Raw genomic sequence first — 20108 nt, 5'->3', positions numbered from 1 at the left:
ACAGCTGTGAACCGTTGAGGTATGGACTCCACAAGACCTCTGAAGGTGTCTTGTGGTATCTATCACCAAGATGTTAGCAGCAGATCCTTTACGTCCTGTAAGTTACGAGATAGGGCCTACATGGCTCTGACATGTTTTTTTCTAGCACATCCCACAGATGCTCAATAGGATTGAGAGCTGGGGAGTTTAGCGGCAAACTCAACACCTTGAACTCTTTTGTCATGTTCCTCAAACCATTCCTGAACGATTTTTGCAGTGTGTCAGGGCACTTTATTCTGCTGAAAGAGGCTACCGCTATTAGGGGATACGATGAAGGGGTATACTTGGTCTGAAACAATGTTTGGGTAGGTGGTACATGTCAGAGTAACATCCACATAAATGCTAGGACCCAAGGCTTCCCAGCAGAACATTGCCCAGAGCATCACACTGCCTCCGTCGACTTGCCTTCTTCCCATAACACATCCTGTTGCCATCTCTTCCCCCAGGTAAGCAATGCACAGGTAGGGCCGTAACTAGGGCTGGGCGATAGGGGCAACCGCCCAGGGCGCAACGCTGAAGGGGGGCGCAGTTTAGGAATATTTTAGGTTCACTTAGACAAATGCAGCCACCCTAGCCCTCAATTTTAACCAAGTTACGGCTCTGTCACAGGCATCAGGCCATCAATATAGTGTAAAAGAAAATGTGGTTCATTGGACCACACCACTTTCTTCCATTGCTCAGTTCTTTCATTGTCCAGTTCTGGCGCTCACATGCCCATTGTAGGTCCTTTCAGAGGTGGACAGAGGTCAGCATGGGCACTCTGGACCGGTCTGCGGCTATGCAGCCCCATATAACACACAGTGCATCACAGCTTGCTGTGTGACCCCTTTCTATCATAGCCAGCATTACCTTTTTCAGCAGTTTGTGCTATAGTAGCTCCTATTTGGGATTTGACCGGACGGTCTAACCTTCACTCCCCACACGTATCGGTGAGCCTTGGTTGCACTTCCTTGGACCACTTTTGGTAGGTACTAACCACTGCATACCAGGAACACACAACAAAACGTGCCGTTTTGGAAATGCTCTGACCTAGTCGTCTAGCAATCACAATTTGGCCAACAGTCGCTCAGATCCTTATAATATATCCCAATACATATCCCACCCCTTGACAGGTGCCATTGTAACAAGATAACCAATGCTAAAATATATAGATATAGATATATGCACATTATATGCACGCAGGCAGGTGTTCAAATGTGAAAGCAGTTTAATATTGTGCTGAACTGTTCGTGTTGAATCTTCTTGGACATCAAAATAGCTCAAGAAACAAAACCAAGGAATATAGTATATTTTGTGCCAATTCTAAATTAATTCTCTAACACGGTCACACATTTAACCTCAGGGACACATTTTATAGCTTTACAGATATGTAATAAAAAAATAAATATATTTTTTTTCTATATTTTATTGAAAAGATAATTACTTTTTTTTTTTTTTTTTTTTTTATAAGCGTCGAAAACACAGAAAAATTAACTGACCACATATGTGTTCGTTGGTCTTTGGTGGTTAAGTATGAAATGAGTCCATACATTCTGGACACACTGATTCTTTGCATTTTCCGCAAATGTAGCGAGTGCGTCTGGTACAGTTTTTGCCGTGGCATCATGGAGGTCTTTTAAGATGAATATATTTTTGGGGTTAATGTCCAACTCCATCTAATCTAATTTCGGGTACGACCTTCTGCCATCTTTTCGCTTTATTAGGTGGTGTTTCCACAGTAGATTTAGAAGACCTTCCCCCTTTTTTTTTGGTGCTTTCGCCAATTTGAATTATTGTTGCTGCAATTTCCCTATTTGATTTCTAGTAAACTCATGTTTGATTTTTCGCTATTTTTGAAAAGGATCCATGCGTTTTACTATGGAAACATTAAGAAAATGGAAGGCAATCCTATGGGAACGTTTTTGATAGGATGATTGCTCACTACCCTCAATCAGTTATGTTGCACACATCTACTCCACCCATAAACTTGTTGTATTGATTGACAGCAAACAGCCTTGTTACTTGGGCTTACTCCTTTTAGTTTTCTTTCTCATCTGGAGACAATGTCTTGTGGTTCTATCCCTTCATATGTAGAAATCAAATGAACAATATCATTATCTGCCCACCATAAAATTGTAACTTGTGTGTTGTAGTGGCCGCCGAAATTGATCCTCTATCGCACATTTCGCTAAAGTGAGAGTTGACAAATTTTGTTATTCTTATCTGACAGCCTCAATAAAATAGACTTTTTTTTTTCACATGCCCTATTTTCTTTGTAATATTTATTCTTCCTTCTTTCCAATATTTATTAATCATTTGGGCCTAAAGTATAGGTCCTGTTATGAAAAGTGAAGTATATTTTGCAAGATGATGTAGTAATCAAGTGATTTCCAACATACTGTATTTGTGCAGAAGTAATAAAATGAGTGTTCATAGAACTTACATACATGTTTGTAAATAGATGAATCTATATAGAGAGCAACAAAGGTTATGATTCTGTTATTTCTAGTAATATGTAAAGCAAAATATACAGCTTCTTGTGCATGCTGTTAAAGGAGAGATATGATTAATATATAATCAAATAAAAGCATTTAAGACTTAGTACAGAATAATTTATAGTAGACTATGGGGCATATTCAATTGTTGCCGTTTCCTGCGGCGTTAAATATATTACCGTTATTACGGTAATTCTAAGCAGAATTTCAGCGATAAAGGTACCATAATAACGGTATTTACACGCACCATTACTGTAATGACTGTAATAGTGCGCACATCGCATTACTTTTACATGTAACCCCAACAATTGAATATGCCCCTATGAATAGGAGAGAGCTTTGAGAACATTTATGTAGATATTTTATTTTGTTATTGCATATACATATCTTGAGGTCTACAATGTTGTTGTTCTAGTGGTATGATGCTCTCAAAGCTGTTGCCAGACTACCCACTGGAATACCAAAGGAATGGAGACGAAGAGTAAGTTATTTTAAATATTCTTATTCCCACTCCCCCTAAGCATTAGAAGTGTTAATGGTTTTATGTTTCAACTATGCACAATGGCTTAATCAAAACACTTGTATTGCATGGACAAAACAGTGAGCGGACAGATAACAAATTTAGCTAATTTTTAATGCATACTATTTGAAAATATTGCATGAATTACATTATTGTATATTTTGTGATAGATGGCTCTGATTAGATTTGCTAAATTGTGTTCTGTATTGTACTGAAAAATGTCAAACGATGTTAAAATTGTAACGGATCTCTTTTTTTCAGGTATGGTTGACTCTTGCAGATCAGTACTTGCATAGCATCTCTATAGATTGGGATAAAACAAAGCGCTTTACATTCAATGAAAGGAGCAATCCTGATGATGACTCAATGGGAATACAAATAGTCAAGGTAATGCCATTTAACAGCTGGTATCAATAAAGTGGTAGTGATGCATCATTTATAATGTGTGTATCGCTTAAATCATTTGTGGGTCACCTGATACACTACAGGGGCCACATGGGTGGCTCTCTAACGTTAAAAAGAGAGCCATACATTACTCATAATCTCAGTGGTAAAATTAAACAAATCTAATCAAATAAAGACACATTTGTAATAACCTATCAGCAGACATTTGAAACAAGTGTTACAAACTATTACAAACAAATCTTTCAGTAAAGCAGGAAGGAGCTGGGGGCCACAGATGAACGCTCTGAGGGTCGCCTATATTGCCCTTCACTGGCTTAAATGCTTATTTATGTTATGAATTTAAATGATATGTTTATTATTTCCAGTAACGTTGAATCCTCATGTATATACTTATTTTAAATGTGTCTTCAATGTGCGTGCCCCTGAGGATATAACATACACAGGCCTTATGTCATTAAAAAGATTATTTGGGATTCTTGCGTAAAAGTTAAATATATAACATAAATCAACTAACATTGTAGACTTTCTTTATGTTGTCTACCATGTGTATTACTTTATTCCAAGAATACAAGAACATTGTTTGTTTGTTCTACATTTGAAGTAGTAAAATTAACGTTTTATGTAAGCAGTCATGAAACACAAAATGTTGTCATATGATAAAGAATTGTTCCCCAGTCTATCATTTTGCTTATAAATGTGTTTTTGTTTATTTTGCTTTTCTCATTTATAGACCTATGTTTGTCCCATGTACCTACAGTGAAATGGAAATGTAATTATACATTTCTTTTAGAACTAGTAGATCCTTTATAAATATCTACATTGATTTGTTCCTCATAAATTACACAGGATAAAATGATGATTTTATCTGTCAATTATGCCATATTGATTATTGTATGCTTTATTTTTCTTTCTGTTTTTTTGTTTTTCTGTCCCAGGATCTCCACAGAACAGGCTGCAGCTCCTATTGTGGACAGGAGGCAGAACAAGATCGAGTAATACTTAAACGTGTGCTTTTGGCTTATGCCAGATGGAATAAGTCGGTTGGCTACTGTCAAGGGTTCAATATTCTGGCTGCCCTCATCCTGGAAGTGATGGAGGGCAATGAGGGGGATGCACTTAAGGTGTGTACAACTAATTTAAACTGTTTGCAGCTGCTAGTTTTTAATTTTGCTAAACTTAAAGAAGTTTAAGTAAGTAGCCAAACTTGCTGGCACTTGGAGAACCACAAGTGCCAACATGCCCTGACACCCATGGCTGGCTGAGACATGTAGTACCACAAAACAAAATGTTTACAAAACCACAACACCCTGTTTACAACCACACATTTTTAATAAAAATAATAAAACCCCAATAAATACACTAAATACTCTCATTCATACCACATACATTTATTAAAAATAATAAACCCCAAAATACTTACCAATCTGATTTCTTCCTCTTTTGTCAGCAGCTTTTAATCCCAAACTGCTTGAACCATGTCCCATATAATTTGTAATTCCAAAGTCCCTGCTAGTAAATGTCTTCTGTTCTTAGCCAAAAATGCCCCCTTGTTGCTTGTAGTTTTCTTTTCTTCCGCCCAGGAGGGGCCCCATATTTGTAATCCAAATCCGAAACATGCTTGAAAAAAAAAAAAACCCAGTTTACAGACACAAACTTCTGTTGGTGCTTGTAGTTATACAAGCATCAGCACGCCCAGACTGTTTAGGGCACCCTGACACGGCTGAGACTTGTAGTTCCACGAATCAAAATGGCGGCGTTTTTTGGGGGGATTTTTCACATAAATTTCCATGTTATTACCCTATTCCACAGCCCACCAGGGTAGGAAGAGCCCCAGTGCTTTCAGCACTGGGCTGGTTATTCCGACAGGGGAGTCCTCGGTTTTTTTCTGCAGACCCCACTCCCTAGGGAATACAGCCCAGTGCTTATCAGCCTGGGCTTGGTTTGTCATTATGGCAGGGGGACCCCTGCCGCGTGTCTCCCGCTATAGTGCCATCCACCCCAGGCTGGTTTGCCTAGTGCTGGTTATGTGAAAATCGGGGGTGGGGGGGGTGCAATTTCCACACAACCAGCAGTAGGCTGGCAGCACTAGGGTTAATAGTGCTCGGACGGGGGGATCCCACGCATTTTTTTTAAAACTTTTATCTGTTTTTAGATTTGACAGCTGCGTGGACCTGCGGCTGTATAGGTAGACAGTGTAACAGTGATGTGTTTACTATACGTGCTGCTAGCAAGCAGCGCGTTGTATCTGGCGGTTTTTAAAGCAAACTCAGGAGAGTTTGCCACTCTAGCAATACAAGTCTAAAATGTATGACGCTGCAATTGAGCAAACAGTCGGGAGTTTGATCTCTATCGATTTTGTAAGTAGCGATTTTGACAGAAACACATCTTGCATCAAATCTCACTGCGAGATGAAACGCCCACGAGAAAATTGCAGGATTTGCAAAATTGGAGCTTGATACATTTACCCCCAGATATTTTTGTGGTGCCTGAAGATAATCCAAGTAACTAATTAAAGGGTTTGATTTGATGGATCTGTCATATAAATAACGCTGATCAGGTTGGTCAGATTTATAATTATTTCATATTTTAATAACCTCTAAGATATTTTTATATTTCTTATTAGAAATATGATGCCACTCTATAGAAAATGTATACTTTTTATTAGTGAACACACAAAACCTTTTTTCTTTTAAGGCAACTTCTAACTGAAACCTAGAAGACTACATTTGAGCATGGTGCGCCTATTATTTCCTTACATCAAAAAGTGGATGCACAACACTGGGTTAAATATATTTTTCTCTGCTTAGAAGAGCAGCCATTAGGACATTTCCAGTGCATTTTCTTGGCAACATACTATAGAGAAAGTGCCTGGTCTTGTTTAATAATTCATAGGATCACAGCAGCCTCATAGCTCACAGAAGCATTAATTAGTCATGTGATAATTTCTTCAAATCTGTTTGCATTGAATATATTTTCCAGTACAAGCGACACCATAACTGACTTCACATATCTACTGTATCTCCTTTTTGTCCACACACTACTGCGTCTCAAAGGTGTTTAACTATGCATGAGGTAATAGTGATTGAGGTTTGGTGCATTCTAGTCTCAAAAATTGTATACTTATGTAAAAATTAGCCACTCTAGAGAGCTTCACTGGGACTAACAGTACTGAGGAAGGTGTCTGATTAGAAGTTAAACAAAGTTTGTTCAAACTGCTGTAGTCAATGCATCTTGAAATCTTGTTATCTGATCTCCCACCAACCCCCTATCAGAGCAGTGGAAGGGCAATTGAACTAATGCAGATACATTTCTAGTAGCAAGTTGAAGCTTTGGAATGGTGTAAATTATTCTGGATAGAGCAGTTGATTTTTAAGTTTTGTCACTAATTATTTAGTTCAGTAGTTTAAACCAGAACATATTTTAGGTAATATTTGACTTTTCATCCCAAGCTAGACCCTGTAAATCATAATTGTTGAGAGAAAACATGCACCATCCACCCCCCACAACAAACAAAGGTGCATCTTGTACTAATGCATTTGTGAGCAGGCTCAAACCTCTGCAGCATGAAACAGATACTGTATCGGCTCTGTGCTGACTCTTATTCACACTATACAAGTTGCTCTTGGTTATTAGTTCCTATAACTTGTTAATATTAAAGATATTAGAACATTTTAGCTGGTAAGTCCTCTAGTCAGTTATGCATAAGTGTAGGTGATTTCCAGAATGTTTCACAGAGTTGGGTATTGCCCCATGGTGTGTGCTACCATGGAGGATGACGGCGAAAGAAGGTTAAAAAAAATGGCAGGGCTAAAGCATTTCATAGAAGCGCACAATACAGCTAGTATTTCTGTCACTTTGCAGGACATACATATGCTATTCTACTTCAGGTAAGCATTAATATGGCATATTTCCCATGTTGGAATAATTAAGTTATTCTAAAATAAATGACGTAATTGAGTGTTTATCAAAAAATAAGTTTAAAGTAAATTTGGGGGTTTATTTGACTGTTGGTATCTAAAAATAGATCCACTTTGTTTCTTTCCACAGATAATGATTTATCTTATAGACAAAGTGCTGCCTGAAAGCTACTTTGTCAATAATCTGCGAGCACTGTCCGTGGATATGGCTGTGTTTAGGGACCTCTTGAGAATGAAGCTGCCAGATCTATCTTACCACCTGGATGTACTTCAGAGAACAGCAAATAGGGAGAGTGGAGGTATGTTCAATAGAATTCATTGTTTCATGCATTATTAGTGTTTAAACCCATATTTTAACTCCTTAAAGGTATATTGCCATTGACTTTTGTATCATTTTTTTTTTTTTTGACTGCTTTTAACCCCTAAATGTGTGATAAGGCGTATTTTAGCATTTTTGCTATATGTTGCTTATATGTCGGTGTGTCAGTTGATATTTATATTTTTTCATGACAGGGCTTTCTTTTGGCAGCATTTTAAATAGTCTTATTCTATGGGTTAAATAAAGCTAAATTAGATGACAATAGTAATACAAATATCTGTTCTATGTTTATACTTTTTTATTTTAAAGTTATTAGTGCATTCCTAAAATGATTTGCTTTGTGTTCACCCATTTTTCATTTCTTTTGAATTATGTAATTTCCTCTATTTTAGGGAAACTTTAACGAGTAAGAAGTGAGGGGTTTTTCTTTTCTTTAGCTGTAATTAGGTCGGAATAGATCTATGTGGATACTACAAATATATTTACATTTTTCTAGCCACTGTTTGTGTGCTGTAATAGGAATGGACATATCGGCTCCAGTTAGATACTGCAAACAATTGTTTTACCTTGAGAGCTAAACTGGGTCGTTGTCTTACATTGCATAGAGTTCTATTGAACATTGTGTTATTGAGCAGTCAGGAAGCATTCCTAACTGTTCCTGACCATCTTTCAGGTGTGCAGCTGCATAGAGCTGCCATTTCATTTTGATGTGATATAAAAACATGGTGAATAGGTTTAAAGCCCATGTTTGTCTGCCCTAAGGAGGCGTTGGATGTAGGATATTGTGCTATTACTGTTATAAAAATTTAAAAGTAATATTTTTGTTTTTTATCAGTGATGATCTATCTACAAGAGCAGCTTTGTCTCACTTTAATATATCTATTTGGGCCTTTCAGGAAGTACTTTTTCTTTTTTTGTGTTGCAAGTAAGCCGTAATACCACAGACTGCCTTGGGGATCAATAGATCTATAGCTGGCAGTATTTAAAATACCTTGTCATATGTTCGGAATGCAGAGAGTACTTCCTGAAAAAGGACATGTCTATTTATTCTAAGTACCTATTGTTTGCAGCATTGAGTCTAAGGGAGAGGGGAAAAAAACAGATGTAGCTTTAAAACAATGCAAAATAGCTATTTACTTTTCTCTACAAATATCATATTATATATTCTAACGCTTATCCCTATCTTTCACTATATTATCTGTCCACTCATCATTATGCTGATTACACATACTGTGGTATTTACAGCAACACAGGACAGTTGGTCTGACCCTATGTACGATGATGATGCAATCAATAATGATCAGAACATTATCATTATCATGTTGATAAATACGGTCAGAAGATCACTGCAAGTGGCCTCTTTTGGCCTGCATGTGTGTGCTCATCTTCAAACCTTACTAACAGGCCCCAGTAATGCCAGCAGGGATCTGGGTGCTCCCCCCGAGCGATGACAGGGCGGATGTTATTCAATCTGACCATTTATGTATGAGATAGATTGGACTTTTATTCTGTTATGTGGTGTTTGGGCTCAGTGGCCGGATTATAACAATTGTAGCCAGCATCGGCTTCTATTACATTCCTGTGTTCTTTAAGCGGACATGAAGCTTGGGGGAAATTAAAAATATTTCCCAATATATATTTTTGCCATGATTTTCCTTTGATCGCAGTACTGAAATGTTGGGGTTTTTTTGTTTTACAATGGTTTCTTTAATCTTTTAGATCTTCTGGTTTTTTTTTTCTTTTCTTTTTTTTTTTTTTTCAAATCCTTTCCAGAGTTTTGAACTGTGGCTGATTCATTGAAAGCTTTTGTCGCTATTTGAAGTATTGTGTTTTCTTTCAGCACAAAGAAGACTAATTTATATTGACATCTTTTTTTCTACAGGAGGCTATGAGCCCCCTCTCACTAATGTCTTCACCATGCAGTGGTTCTTGACTCTGTTTGCAACCTGTCTTCCTAACCACACTGTTCTGAAAATCTGGGACTCTGTGTTCTTCGAAGGTTCGGAGATCACTCTAAGGGTGGCACTGGCTATTTGGTCAAAGCTGGGAGAGTAAGTTTAGTTTGATCACAAAATCTACATAAACTATTATGTACCTATTTTCTTATATAGGAGCTACTACTATCCTAAACACACATGCAGGGAATGCTTTGGACATTTGTCACAACTAAACATATATGAAATGGCCATTCATTTAATACTTACTCCTGTATTTAACATGGCATCCAGTTTAAAGGTTTTTAATGGAGACAGCATGAAGATGTACCAGTTACAAGTACTTGCCCTCAGCTTTAAATTTGTTCATAGAATGGCATTGATTACACGTGTTTCTATATATGTTCCACAATATCTTTTCCATGTTCAGTTGACTTGGTTTTTAGGACTGGGGTCCTCTAAATCCTCCTTACTTTTTTTCTCCTTTTGATAAGTGGAAGCCCAAGTGCAGTATTTACCACATCATTCATCATGAGATACTTTTCAAATGTTATGGTTCAGATTACTTGTTTTTCATCAGTGCAGCCTTATAGTTGAAAGCTGTGGGTAAATCATGTGTGTCACTCATTATCCAGATATACAAAGTTGTAGACGGAGTACTGAGGGCTAGTTTTTCCACATGCTCCTTATTTTTGTAGCTGACAGACATTTATCAAATGTAAATAAATTGATGTGTCATGAAAATAGTTGCTACATTATGCAGTAATCGTTTGAAAAATGTTCTTCTTTGTCTGATTACATATATAGGGGTCTAATGTGGTGACAAAGACTATTGTGATTCAAGGAAAATCTTGAGAAAAATGGTGTATTTGAAAATGTTTGTCTTTTTGTTTCAGGCAGATTGAATGTTGCCAGAATGCAGATGAATTTTATAGTACGATGGGAAGACTGACCCAAGAGATGCTTGAAGACAATTTGATAGACAGCAATGAACTAATGCAGGTTAGAGATGGTTTATTACAGGTTTTCACTAAATCTGCATAAAGTTGGGAATGTATTCCCTTTATAACTATGCTGTATATGTTTTTACCACTTTTGTTAATGTACCTGATTCGCTTATTGTTTGTATAACATTCAGCAAACATGTTATGTACCTTCCCTTCAGCTATATATATATCTGCTTTAAACCTCTTCAGATACCATAGTTAAAACCATAACATACTATATATGCCTAAAATGATGAGAATTACTATTAAATTACAACATTACACATATTACAGAGCACTATACAGAAAATATTTAATTGTTCCCATCAGTGCCTGCTCCATTGGAGCTACAAATTGTACATACACTAAGGTCTATTTTTTTTCATTAGCAGCCGATTAATGTACTAGTTTATCTTGGGACTGTGGGAATAATACGGAGCACCCAGATGAAACCCATGCAGACACGTGGAGCATATACAAACGCCACACAGAGAGGGAGGAAAGGGAGGAAGCAATGCCAACCACTTCTCCACCGTGCTGCACACCTGGTGGGCGGAATGTGGCCTAAAACATGGTTAAATCCTCGTGCATTTATTGCTGAATCCCTCCCTAATTTCCCCCTTATCTACAAGTACACTATTCTCAGTAGGCTTATGCTGCTTTGCCCATGGATGACATCTATTATGACGTTATGATGATGGTATACAGCCTCTGATTAAATATAGCCACAAGTAAAGCTTAGCACATGACTGCTTCTGCACCCCTGGATTTTGTTATAAATTCGTTGCACTGGGTGGCACAGCTGCATAAGCAAGGTGACATTTCTCCATTCTTGCCCAATGTATATCGTTTTAGTATGGTGCTGGTATTTCATTGTAACCTTCTCAAATGTTTTGTCAGTATGCATATATTTTTATTTAAAGCTGGTGCAGTTTTAAATCATAATATTAGTGAAGTGGAGTTAATTTATTTTGTGTTTGTGTTTTCTGTAGACTGTTTACTCCATGGCTACTTTCCCATTCCCACAACTTGCTGAGCTGAGAGAGAAGTACACATATAATATCACACCTTTCCCAGCACCAGTCAAATCCGCTTCATTCTCTGGGTAGGCATTCTGTTTTTCTTCATACATTGTGGGACACCAAATGGGTCTGGTAAAGGGAGTGTGAAGGTGGATTTGCAATGCTATGTTTTATCAGTTTGATTATAAAAATCTACTTTATTTTATGCACTTATCTTTATAACTTCTACGCACTGACACTTTAAGTATACGATGAACATATGTTTAAATGTGGACAGCTACATTTTATTTGGTTATAAATGCTAAATTCTATCGAATTTCATTGATTTGATGTACCATAATCATGTTGGTAACAAATAGTCAGTTGACCCCGATCCAAGGTGTAGTATTACATTTTCTTTAAAATTAGTGTGTTTGGGGGGATTAGTTAAAAAAAAAATAATTCTACAGTAAACATGTATTTGACTGAGAAACACTACTGTTTGAAGTTTACACTTGAGGTTCGCCGTTCACCATTAAAAAAGATAAAATGTATAAATTTAATGTTTGCGTAACTGATTTCCAGTGGCGCAAAGCTGGGAACACGGTAATACTTCACAGTGTGTATAGTCTATTATCAAATAATGAATGTGCAGAGTCCTAATATCATGACTAAGAAAAATATATAAAACTAAAAAGCAACACCATACACATTATGTGGAATGTCCGTGTTATTATTACAGGCACCCAAGTAAAATGCGAGACAGTGATGAAGAAAATGACATTGATGAAGACGATATAAATGCCAATTCTGTTGGATGTCTTGGCCCATTTAGTGGTCTGTTGGCCCCAGAACTGCAAAAATATCAGAAACAAATTAAAGGTACATGAAATTTGGGTTTCACAATGCAGAATTTATTGTATCTTGAGATTATTGCTTAAAAGGAAATTCTATTTTTTGTTATTGTTTTATAGACCACTAAACTTAAACTCCATGTTGGTTTATATGAGGGAGTGTTAATGACAATAAGTATAACTATTTTTTTTTTTTTGTTTGGGATTTTGTTAGAAACTTGCAAACCTTATTTATTTGAGATGATCATATTATTTATAAGGACAAATGCTGTCTAATAAATACCAATCTACTTGTTCATATTACCCCAAGGAGCTGTTTTGAGCCAAACATAGCTGATAACACTAGCATTTAACCACACAAAAGTGCACATCCATATACGTTGAGGGTGATTCATCTTTGATCGAAACCTGCACGCCAGTTGCATTTTTAAAACAAGCATGAAACTTGAGCATATGTGTGCCCGTATTCAAATCCAAGTGGATCTCAAGGCACATTTTCATTTGAATCTGGGTAGAAGTATGCTTTGCCTATACATTAATTGCCATATGTAGTGACATATGTAGACAGACAGAACACACTGTATTGCACATACGCATGTGTGTCCAATCAGAACGCATACAAAAAATTATATCTCTATCTCTATATCTGTCTCTGTCTCATTATTGCCAACATAAAATATAATCATTAATAAAATGTGGTATGAAATACATAAATTGGGATGTTTTTAATGCGTACTGGACATACAATCCACTTTTATAGTTTCTTGCATACACATTACTTAGTGTTATTTTCCTGGAGGTTTGCCATTTCTATCTGCCAGCACTGTGGGTACAATGGTGTGGTAAATATGTTAATAACTGATATCATTGTGGATTATATACTGTGACTCCATTATCAGAAGTGGATTTCCATTTTGTCTCCAGTAATGTGCTATCCCTTTCTGTTACTAAGTTAACATGGTATATTAGTCATTTCTTAAGTATATAAATTCCAGGGTTTCTTTACAATGTGTATATGTATGTATGATTTATGTAAGTGCAGAAAAGAGAGATAGAAACGATGCATTTAAGTGAAATATCCTCTCGGTCTGTATATTTATGGAAAAAAAGAAAGGGACAGGAAAAAGGTTCATATCCTGTACCCACGCACACAAGGATGCGGCGGCCATTACTGGCTGTGGAATCTGTCACTGCACATGCGCCGATCTGGGCAGTGCGCTTTGGTGGACGCAACACCCCTTATGGCCATTCACACTCCCCCCTTCCTGCCCCGCGATAATATAATCATCGAGCAGGGGAAGACATTCCAAATACAAAGACAACAGTCATCCTTATCAGTCGGCACTTACACCTGCCCTGTAGCTGGTGCAAATGATACGGCTAAAAAACAGGTACGTCCAAAATGCCCAGTGATTAAATTGCCTGCATTCACGTGGACATGCCCTTACTTGACTACGTTAATCTACCCTTTCCCTCTCCTGTTTGTCCCTCACATTGTATGCAGTAGTATGTCATTTGCCTTCAGACATGAAATGAATGCATTTGCATACATTAACGTAAAGTCAGTTTCTGAGCATGCGCAGAGCAATTTCACGCAAGATACGGCACGCTAAGGGACTCGCATCCGAAGATAATTCCTGCTTCTATGCACCTATAACTAACTATACAGAGTGTCCAATCTCTCCAACATGTGTCTCAATATTATGGAAGCTATTCGCTTTATGTTTATACACACTGGCTTATCTCTTAATTGCATTGGCCCTCCAAAAACACCTCTTATACATATTGCATTCTTTGTTTTGCCTTCAGATCAAAAAGAGGAACAAAGCTTGAAACTTGGCAACATTGCAGAACTCAGCCCAGGTGCAATAGATTCCTGCCGGGGGGAATATCACGCTGTGTTCAACAGTATGATGATGGAGCGCATGACAACTGATATCAATGCCCTAAAGCAGCAGTACTCTAGGATTAAGAAGAGACAGCTGCAGCAAATTCATCAGGTTTACATTAGAGCAGGTACCACTCTTATACTATATATAAATAACTGATGATGATGATGATACTATTAAGTCTTGTGCACCCATTAATTGTTTTATATTTTAAGCTTTTCAAGAGGTGACGTTTTGGATCGTTTTAAGGTATAATTTTACAAACCTGCATACAATGATTCTGTATATTTGAAATACAAAACTAGGACACACGTCTGGTATACAGTTTGTTCTGTTCAAAAACACCACCCCCTTCTTCCCCTTGTAAAAGTAATACCATTCCAGGAATTAATTTCCATGAGCTCTGTTTTCTATTGGAGTGCTGGCAAAGTAAGCAAAGAACTTGCGCCTTCCAGTGGTAAGAGACACCTGGGATCCTTTACATGTGTTTCTGTATTTTCAGTTAAAGTAAAATGCCAGGAATTACAATCTAAACCTATATAACATTGTGTCTTTTTAACCCAACACAACAATCTACTACATAGAAGAATGCAATTTGTAACAAGTGGAACTGTTATGTCTATTTTTCGACAAATATTATATAATTGCTCTTGAAAGGAAAATACAAGGTCACCAATATAAATGCATTTGGCAGCATGCTGCCTTTAAACATTAGATTTGCCAATTCAGCTCATATAACAAAACAAGTTAACCCGTGCATGATACTCATGCATTCTAGTCAAATCAAGCTACTTAAGGTGTTAAAAAGGTTCTTGTCATGCATTTGGGGCTAGCCCAGGCCTCCTCAGGGGAAGAGCGTTACTTCCTGACGTAAGCGCCCTTTTTTAACGTGGTTTTGTCCACATGTCACCACTTCATCATTCTTCTCCATCACCTCATCCTTCATCTTCATTGCCACATCCTTAATCTCCATCGTCTTACTGTTCTAAAACCTCTCGATACACTACGTTTCTGCTAAACACCTTATCGCTGTGCTCAATCAGTTTTCCTTGAAGGGCAGTATTCATAACCTGCACTTTCACATCACTGCTTCTCCGTACTCATGAAAATGCGACATACAATTGTCCATGACCAAGCACAGGCTCTGGTAAATAAATACCCACACGGTCAAGAGTTTGAGCCCTCAACTGGTAAATTTAGCCTTTACTACCCCTCCCACGGGGGGAAGGGGGGATGAGGGAAGTTAACTGACTTCACTATTATAATTTTTTTGTCAAATAATGTCAGTATACCAAATTTCAGGTCAATTGGATGAGCCCTTTCTGAGAAAATAGTTTTTTCCACACACACACACACACACACACACACACTGACACACGCCACTAGGCTTATTTATATTAGATAATAATGTGTAGCTAATTTACAATGTCATTTAATTACATATTTTATGTTTTATTAACGTAGGACTTGAAGAAGAAAAAGATCCTGGGATCCCGTTTGATCCCAGGGATCAACAGACTAATGGTATTTAAATAACAAAGCTTTTTGGGTTCTTGGTTCGGTTTCTAACCAATATGTCTGGTCATCCTTTCTCATGGAACATCTTGATAATTGATTGTGGTCAACAAAACGAGTGTGTAAAAAGTATGTTTATTGTGCAGTACGGTCATTTGCTAGTCATGGGACTTTATTGCATATACCTGCACACATTTTCTGCTCCACGTGTGTGTAAGACGGCATCCTGTGTATAGTTCAGCCTTGGTGCTGAAACTGGCTACCATATTGCAGCCCATAGAACAAGTTTATATCACTGTAAAGATGTCTTCCACTGTAAAGGATTACTAAGCATGTTTCTATAGAAGTCATACCTTTTAAAACTCTTTTGCTCTATAATTGTTTCTTCTAATCTAATATATGAATATGTAACTTTAACTGATTAAATATTTGGTTACTTACTGAAATATAACACTAAATGTTTCACTGATTGGTGGATGGGGGGGTCTGCTTTCAATTCAAATTACAGCCTTGAATGTGGTAAAATCAATTAATCTGTAACGTACAACAAGATTAGCTGAATAAGCATGATTTATAGACTTTGAGTATGCCCAGATGGAAGGTTTACTACTATTTTTAAAAACCGCATAGTTGTTTTTTGGGGGGTTCCCCCCTCCCCCCTCTGACTTTGCATCCAGAAACATGGATCTTACCGACCTGAGGAAACTTGGGCTGATGATGACTCATCGCAAACCAGGCACAAATGATGAGGAGGCGGAAATTTTTCTCATTTAGCTGCTCAATTATTTTTTTTCATGATTCAAAGATGTTCATGTTTTTTTTTTGTTTTTTTTAAATGTGTGGTTAATTTAATGTGTAACATTATGCAAAAATACTTGTCAAAATTAATACACGTTCCTATTCTTTCTGCTGTTCTCCCTAACATGTATTCTTATATTTATCTTTATTCCAGATAAAGGGCCTGCGAGCAGCATTTTGCCTTCACAAGTTAATCATTCCCCAGTTATAAACCATCTGCTACTTGGCAAGAAGTTAAAGCCAGTAAGCAGGTCTTCTAAAAGCACAGTCACCCAATTAACATCCTCTAAATCGATGATACTTCCCAACGAAGAAACCAAAGGCAAGCTGAATTCTCAGTGGTGTTCCCACATCAGAGTTCACCGTAAAAACATTGCAAGGTCCAAAGGCCAGCTTGGCTATGGTGATACAATTGGACTTATAGAGGAGCAAAATGAAGTTCCCAAAGATCAGGTTGATGCAGCTAAAGAAAGTGAGGACATTGGGCAGCATTCTGCCCCTTTAGAAAGAGAAGAAAGCAGCTTGGATAGGACTGTCATGAAAGTTGATGGACACTCTCCAGAGCCTGTTTTTCAAGATGAAAATGCAAATGTGACTGTTGTACAGAGCAAGTTGGAGGCATTGGAGCTGAACTCCAATAACGAAATGAAAGACAAGTCTGAGGATATCCAGTCTGATTCACACAATTCCCCAAGTGAAAGTGAAACCTTATCAAAATCCCCAAAAGGGCTTGTTTTTAGTCCTTTCCCAAGCGTTAAGCCGCTTAGAAAATCCACAGCTGCGAGAAACTTGGGGTTGTATGGACCAAACAATAGAACCCCAGCAGTAAACTTCCCTCATATGAGCAGAAGCTTCAATACACCTGTCAATGGTGCCATTGGGAGCAAGAAACGATAATGCAACCCTAGCACTTTATTCTTCATGCAGACTCTGTTTTGATTTGATTTTCTGACACTCTTTCTTTGAACCACCAAGCTAGACAAAGATTTTCAGGAATACCAGAATGGACATCTTATTCCGTGTGGGGGACTCCACTTCGGTGTTCGAGGTCCTGTTGAAATTGCACAGTACATGCCTGAAAATAATATATGCTACTAAATTCCTATGAAAAGAATAATGTGACTTCTGTTTAATTGCTTTTTGACATTCTTGCATTTACCACTATTTATACTTTACCTCCATATTGGAATTATTCCTGATAACATATCTAGAGGGAGAGTGCCACAAATAAATCAGTCATTTACTTGCTGGTGGCAAGTTCTAGTGTATTTGTCTATGCTATGAATAGATCTTTAGCTGGCAGATAATGCAGATTATTCTCTGTTCAAGACATGGAAAGCCACTGTTTTACAAATTACTAAAATATTCATATCATTTAATTAATCTCCCATTGCATATGCGCTTTAATAATCTGTAAATTATCTTTATTTAAAATAAGGTAATGTAAAATACTACATTTACTAGAGCCAATATGAGGTGCCATATTTCAGTGTGTGCACGATATATGGAAGCCCTTGTATTACTCTGGTAGCATCTTACATATGCTTAATTTTTTTCAATAATTTATTGCACATTGTCAGAATAGTTGAATATATATTTTATGCAGTGATTTTGTCCTTTGCCATCATAGAAAGTAATTTAGCTGGGACGCTGACAGTCCTACATGACCCGATACTGTGGTGTTGGCTGAGGTTTGTGCAGTAAGGCAGCATGGAAATACGCATGTGTCTTTATTCATTAACAAAGGCCTGGGAAATGCAATTATTTAAAGATGGAAGGGACAATTTCCACCTAAATGCATAACTTAGGAATGCTTTAATTTGCATTTTGTATTGCACTGCTCGTCGGATATGTTATTGGAAAGATTTGTTTCTTTCCAGAATGCAGTTGCGATGTTCTTGGTGGTCTGTTTGTCTTTGTTTTCATATAAAACTTTCACCCAAATAGTGACTTTACTTTTATCTGTAAAATGTCTGCCTATCTGTTTTATGGTTTTCCAAATGTCAGTCAAACTTAAGGTGCCAAAATGCATGGTTTGTTTGGAATGGTAGAATTACAGAGTTGAAAGTAGACATATGGTATGTATTGTCTCATAGCTTTTCTTTCTTTCAGTAATAAAGTACTAGAACAACATTGTTTTGTCGTAATAATTTCAATATTATGGTTTTGCCACAGTGGAGTAATTGTACACGTGCACACACACATCGAAGTGGGGGTGTATACGGTGGTATTTCATACCGCCACTTTTCTTACTGTCTTCATTGTAAAACTATAAAATTCCATTCACTTGCATTCCAGCTACATTTTTCATACCTACTAAATTACTTCTAAATTACCACTTTGACCACTGTATGTGTGTAAGTATTTGTGTATGTATATGTGTGTATAAATATGTATGTGTGTGTGTATGTATGTATATATATATATATATATATATATATATATATATAATGTGTGTGTATATATATATATGTATGTATGTGTATATATATGTGTGTGTGTATATATATATATATGTGTATATATATATATATATATATATTGACCATGCTATATTACTGGGTGGGGACAGAGGGATAAATGTGAGATAGACAGGAGGCCTACAAAGACAAGTCCCTTTCTACCTGGTACCAAATGCCAAAATGCTCTGCTCCTGAACTTCCCACACAACTTGGATTCATTTCTTAAACACAGGTAATTATAACACTAAGAGGCAGCAATATGTCTGGCTTATTTTTTTTTCTCAACACGTTTTCTTACTCACTAGGAAGCCGATCCTTTGTGAGAGCAGAACTCCTGTAATTTAAAAAAACATGCAGTTATCATCTGCTAGCATGGCAGACTGGGACTGGCATTGAAAGTACACAGGCCAACCTTTCAGCAGGAAAGCAACCGTGTGCCGCCGCGCAGCGTCGGCGTCGAAAAAGGAGTGACCACATTGTGTTGTGGGTGTGGCCAACATGGGGCATTGATACATACATTATAATAAAACATTACATTTATCCCAGCCACATCACACCATCCCCCCAGGCACATTGACACCCCAGCCCACTGTACTTATCTATGCTTCTGGTACCGCTGACATCCATCAGGGTGGGAACTTTCTGTAGATTGAGCAGGAAAGCTCTTAGTCTTACAAGATTACCAAATCGTGTGAGACTTGGAGCTCCTTGGCTTGCTCTGCAGGCTGTGTACTAGCCATGGACTGGGAGCAGCTATCCGCTCCCTCCTGCTAACCAGAGCTGGATTAACGCTCGTGGGGCCCTGGGTATTTAAGACAGGGGGCCCCTATTATGGTACATAGTTATCATTTTAGACAAATGTTAGACAAATACACAGGTAATACTGTTAGTTGCACGCAGCTCTGCCTTCACAAGCAGAAACCCCAACTGTCCTTGTAGTCGGACCAAACGAGACAGTCACCAAAATTCAGGATAGTTGGCAGACAGTCCTGCTC

The 20108-nt window shown here is 37.5% G+C and overlaps 1 protein-coding gene across 4 annotated transcripts in view; it reads left to right on the top strand.

Annotated features, from left to right (window-relative positions):
- TBC1D30 (TBC1 domain family member 30) overlaps positions 1 to 18784 on the top strand; it is a 75689-nt gene extending 56905 nt beyond the window's left edge. For 2 of the 4 annotated variants that reach the window (XM_075209450.1, XM_075209453.1), the window contains 11 exons: positions 2929 to 2994; positions 3295 to 3420; positions 4374 to 4559; positions 7486 to 7654; positions 9557 to 9725; positions 10505 to 10610; positions 11587 to 11699; positions 12338 to 12477; positions 14259 to 14465; positions 15803 to 15862; positions 16806 to 18784. In XM_075209450.1, the coding sequence (XP_075065551.1) occupies positions 2929 to 2994; positions 3295 to 3420; positions 4374 to 4559; positions 7486 to 7654; positions 9557 to 9725; positions 10505 to 10610; positions 11587 to 11699; positions 12338 to 12477; positions 14259 to 14465; positions 15803 to 15862; positions 16806 to 17548 (2085 nt within the window). In that variant the 3' untranslated portion in view covers positions 17549 to 18784. The remainder of the gene's footprint in view (positions 1 to 2928; positions 2995 to 3294; positions 3421 to 4373; positions 4560 to 7485; positions 7655 to 9556; positions 9726 to 10504; positions 10611 to 11586; positions 11700 to 12337; positions 12478 to 14258; positions 14466 to 15802; positions 15863 to 16805) is intronic. The other 2 variants (XM_075209452.1, XM_075209454.1) reach the window with 1 other exon arrangement.
- Positions 18785 to 20108: the final 1324 nt, after the last annotated feature.

This window comes from Mixophyes fleayi, chromosome 4 (genome assembly GCF_038048845.1).
Source record: "Mixophyes fleayi isolate aMixFle1 chromosome 4, aMixFle1.hap1, whole genome shotgun sequence".
Lineage (NCBI taxonomy): Eukaryota > Metazoa > Chordata > Amphibia > Anura > Limnodynastidae > Mixophyes > Mixophyes fleayi.
The sequence above is the reverse complement of the archived record's forward strand: the minus strand, read 5'-3'. Positions and strand labels throughout refer to the sequence as shown.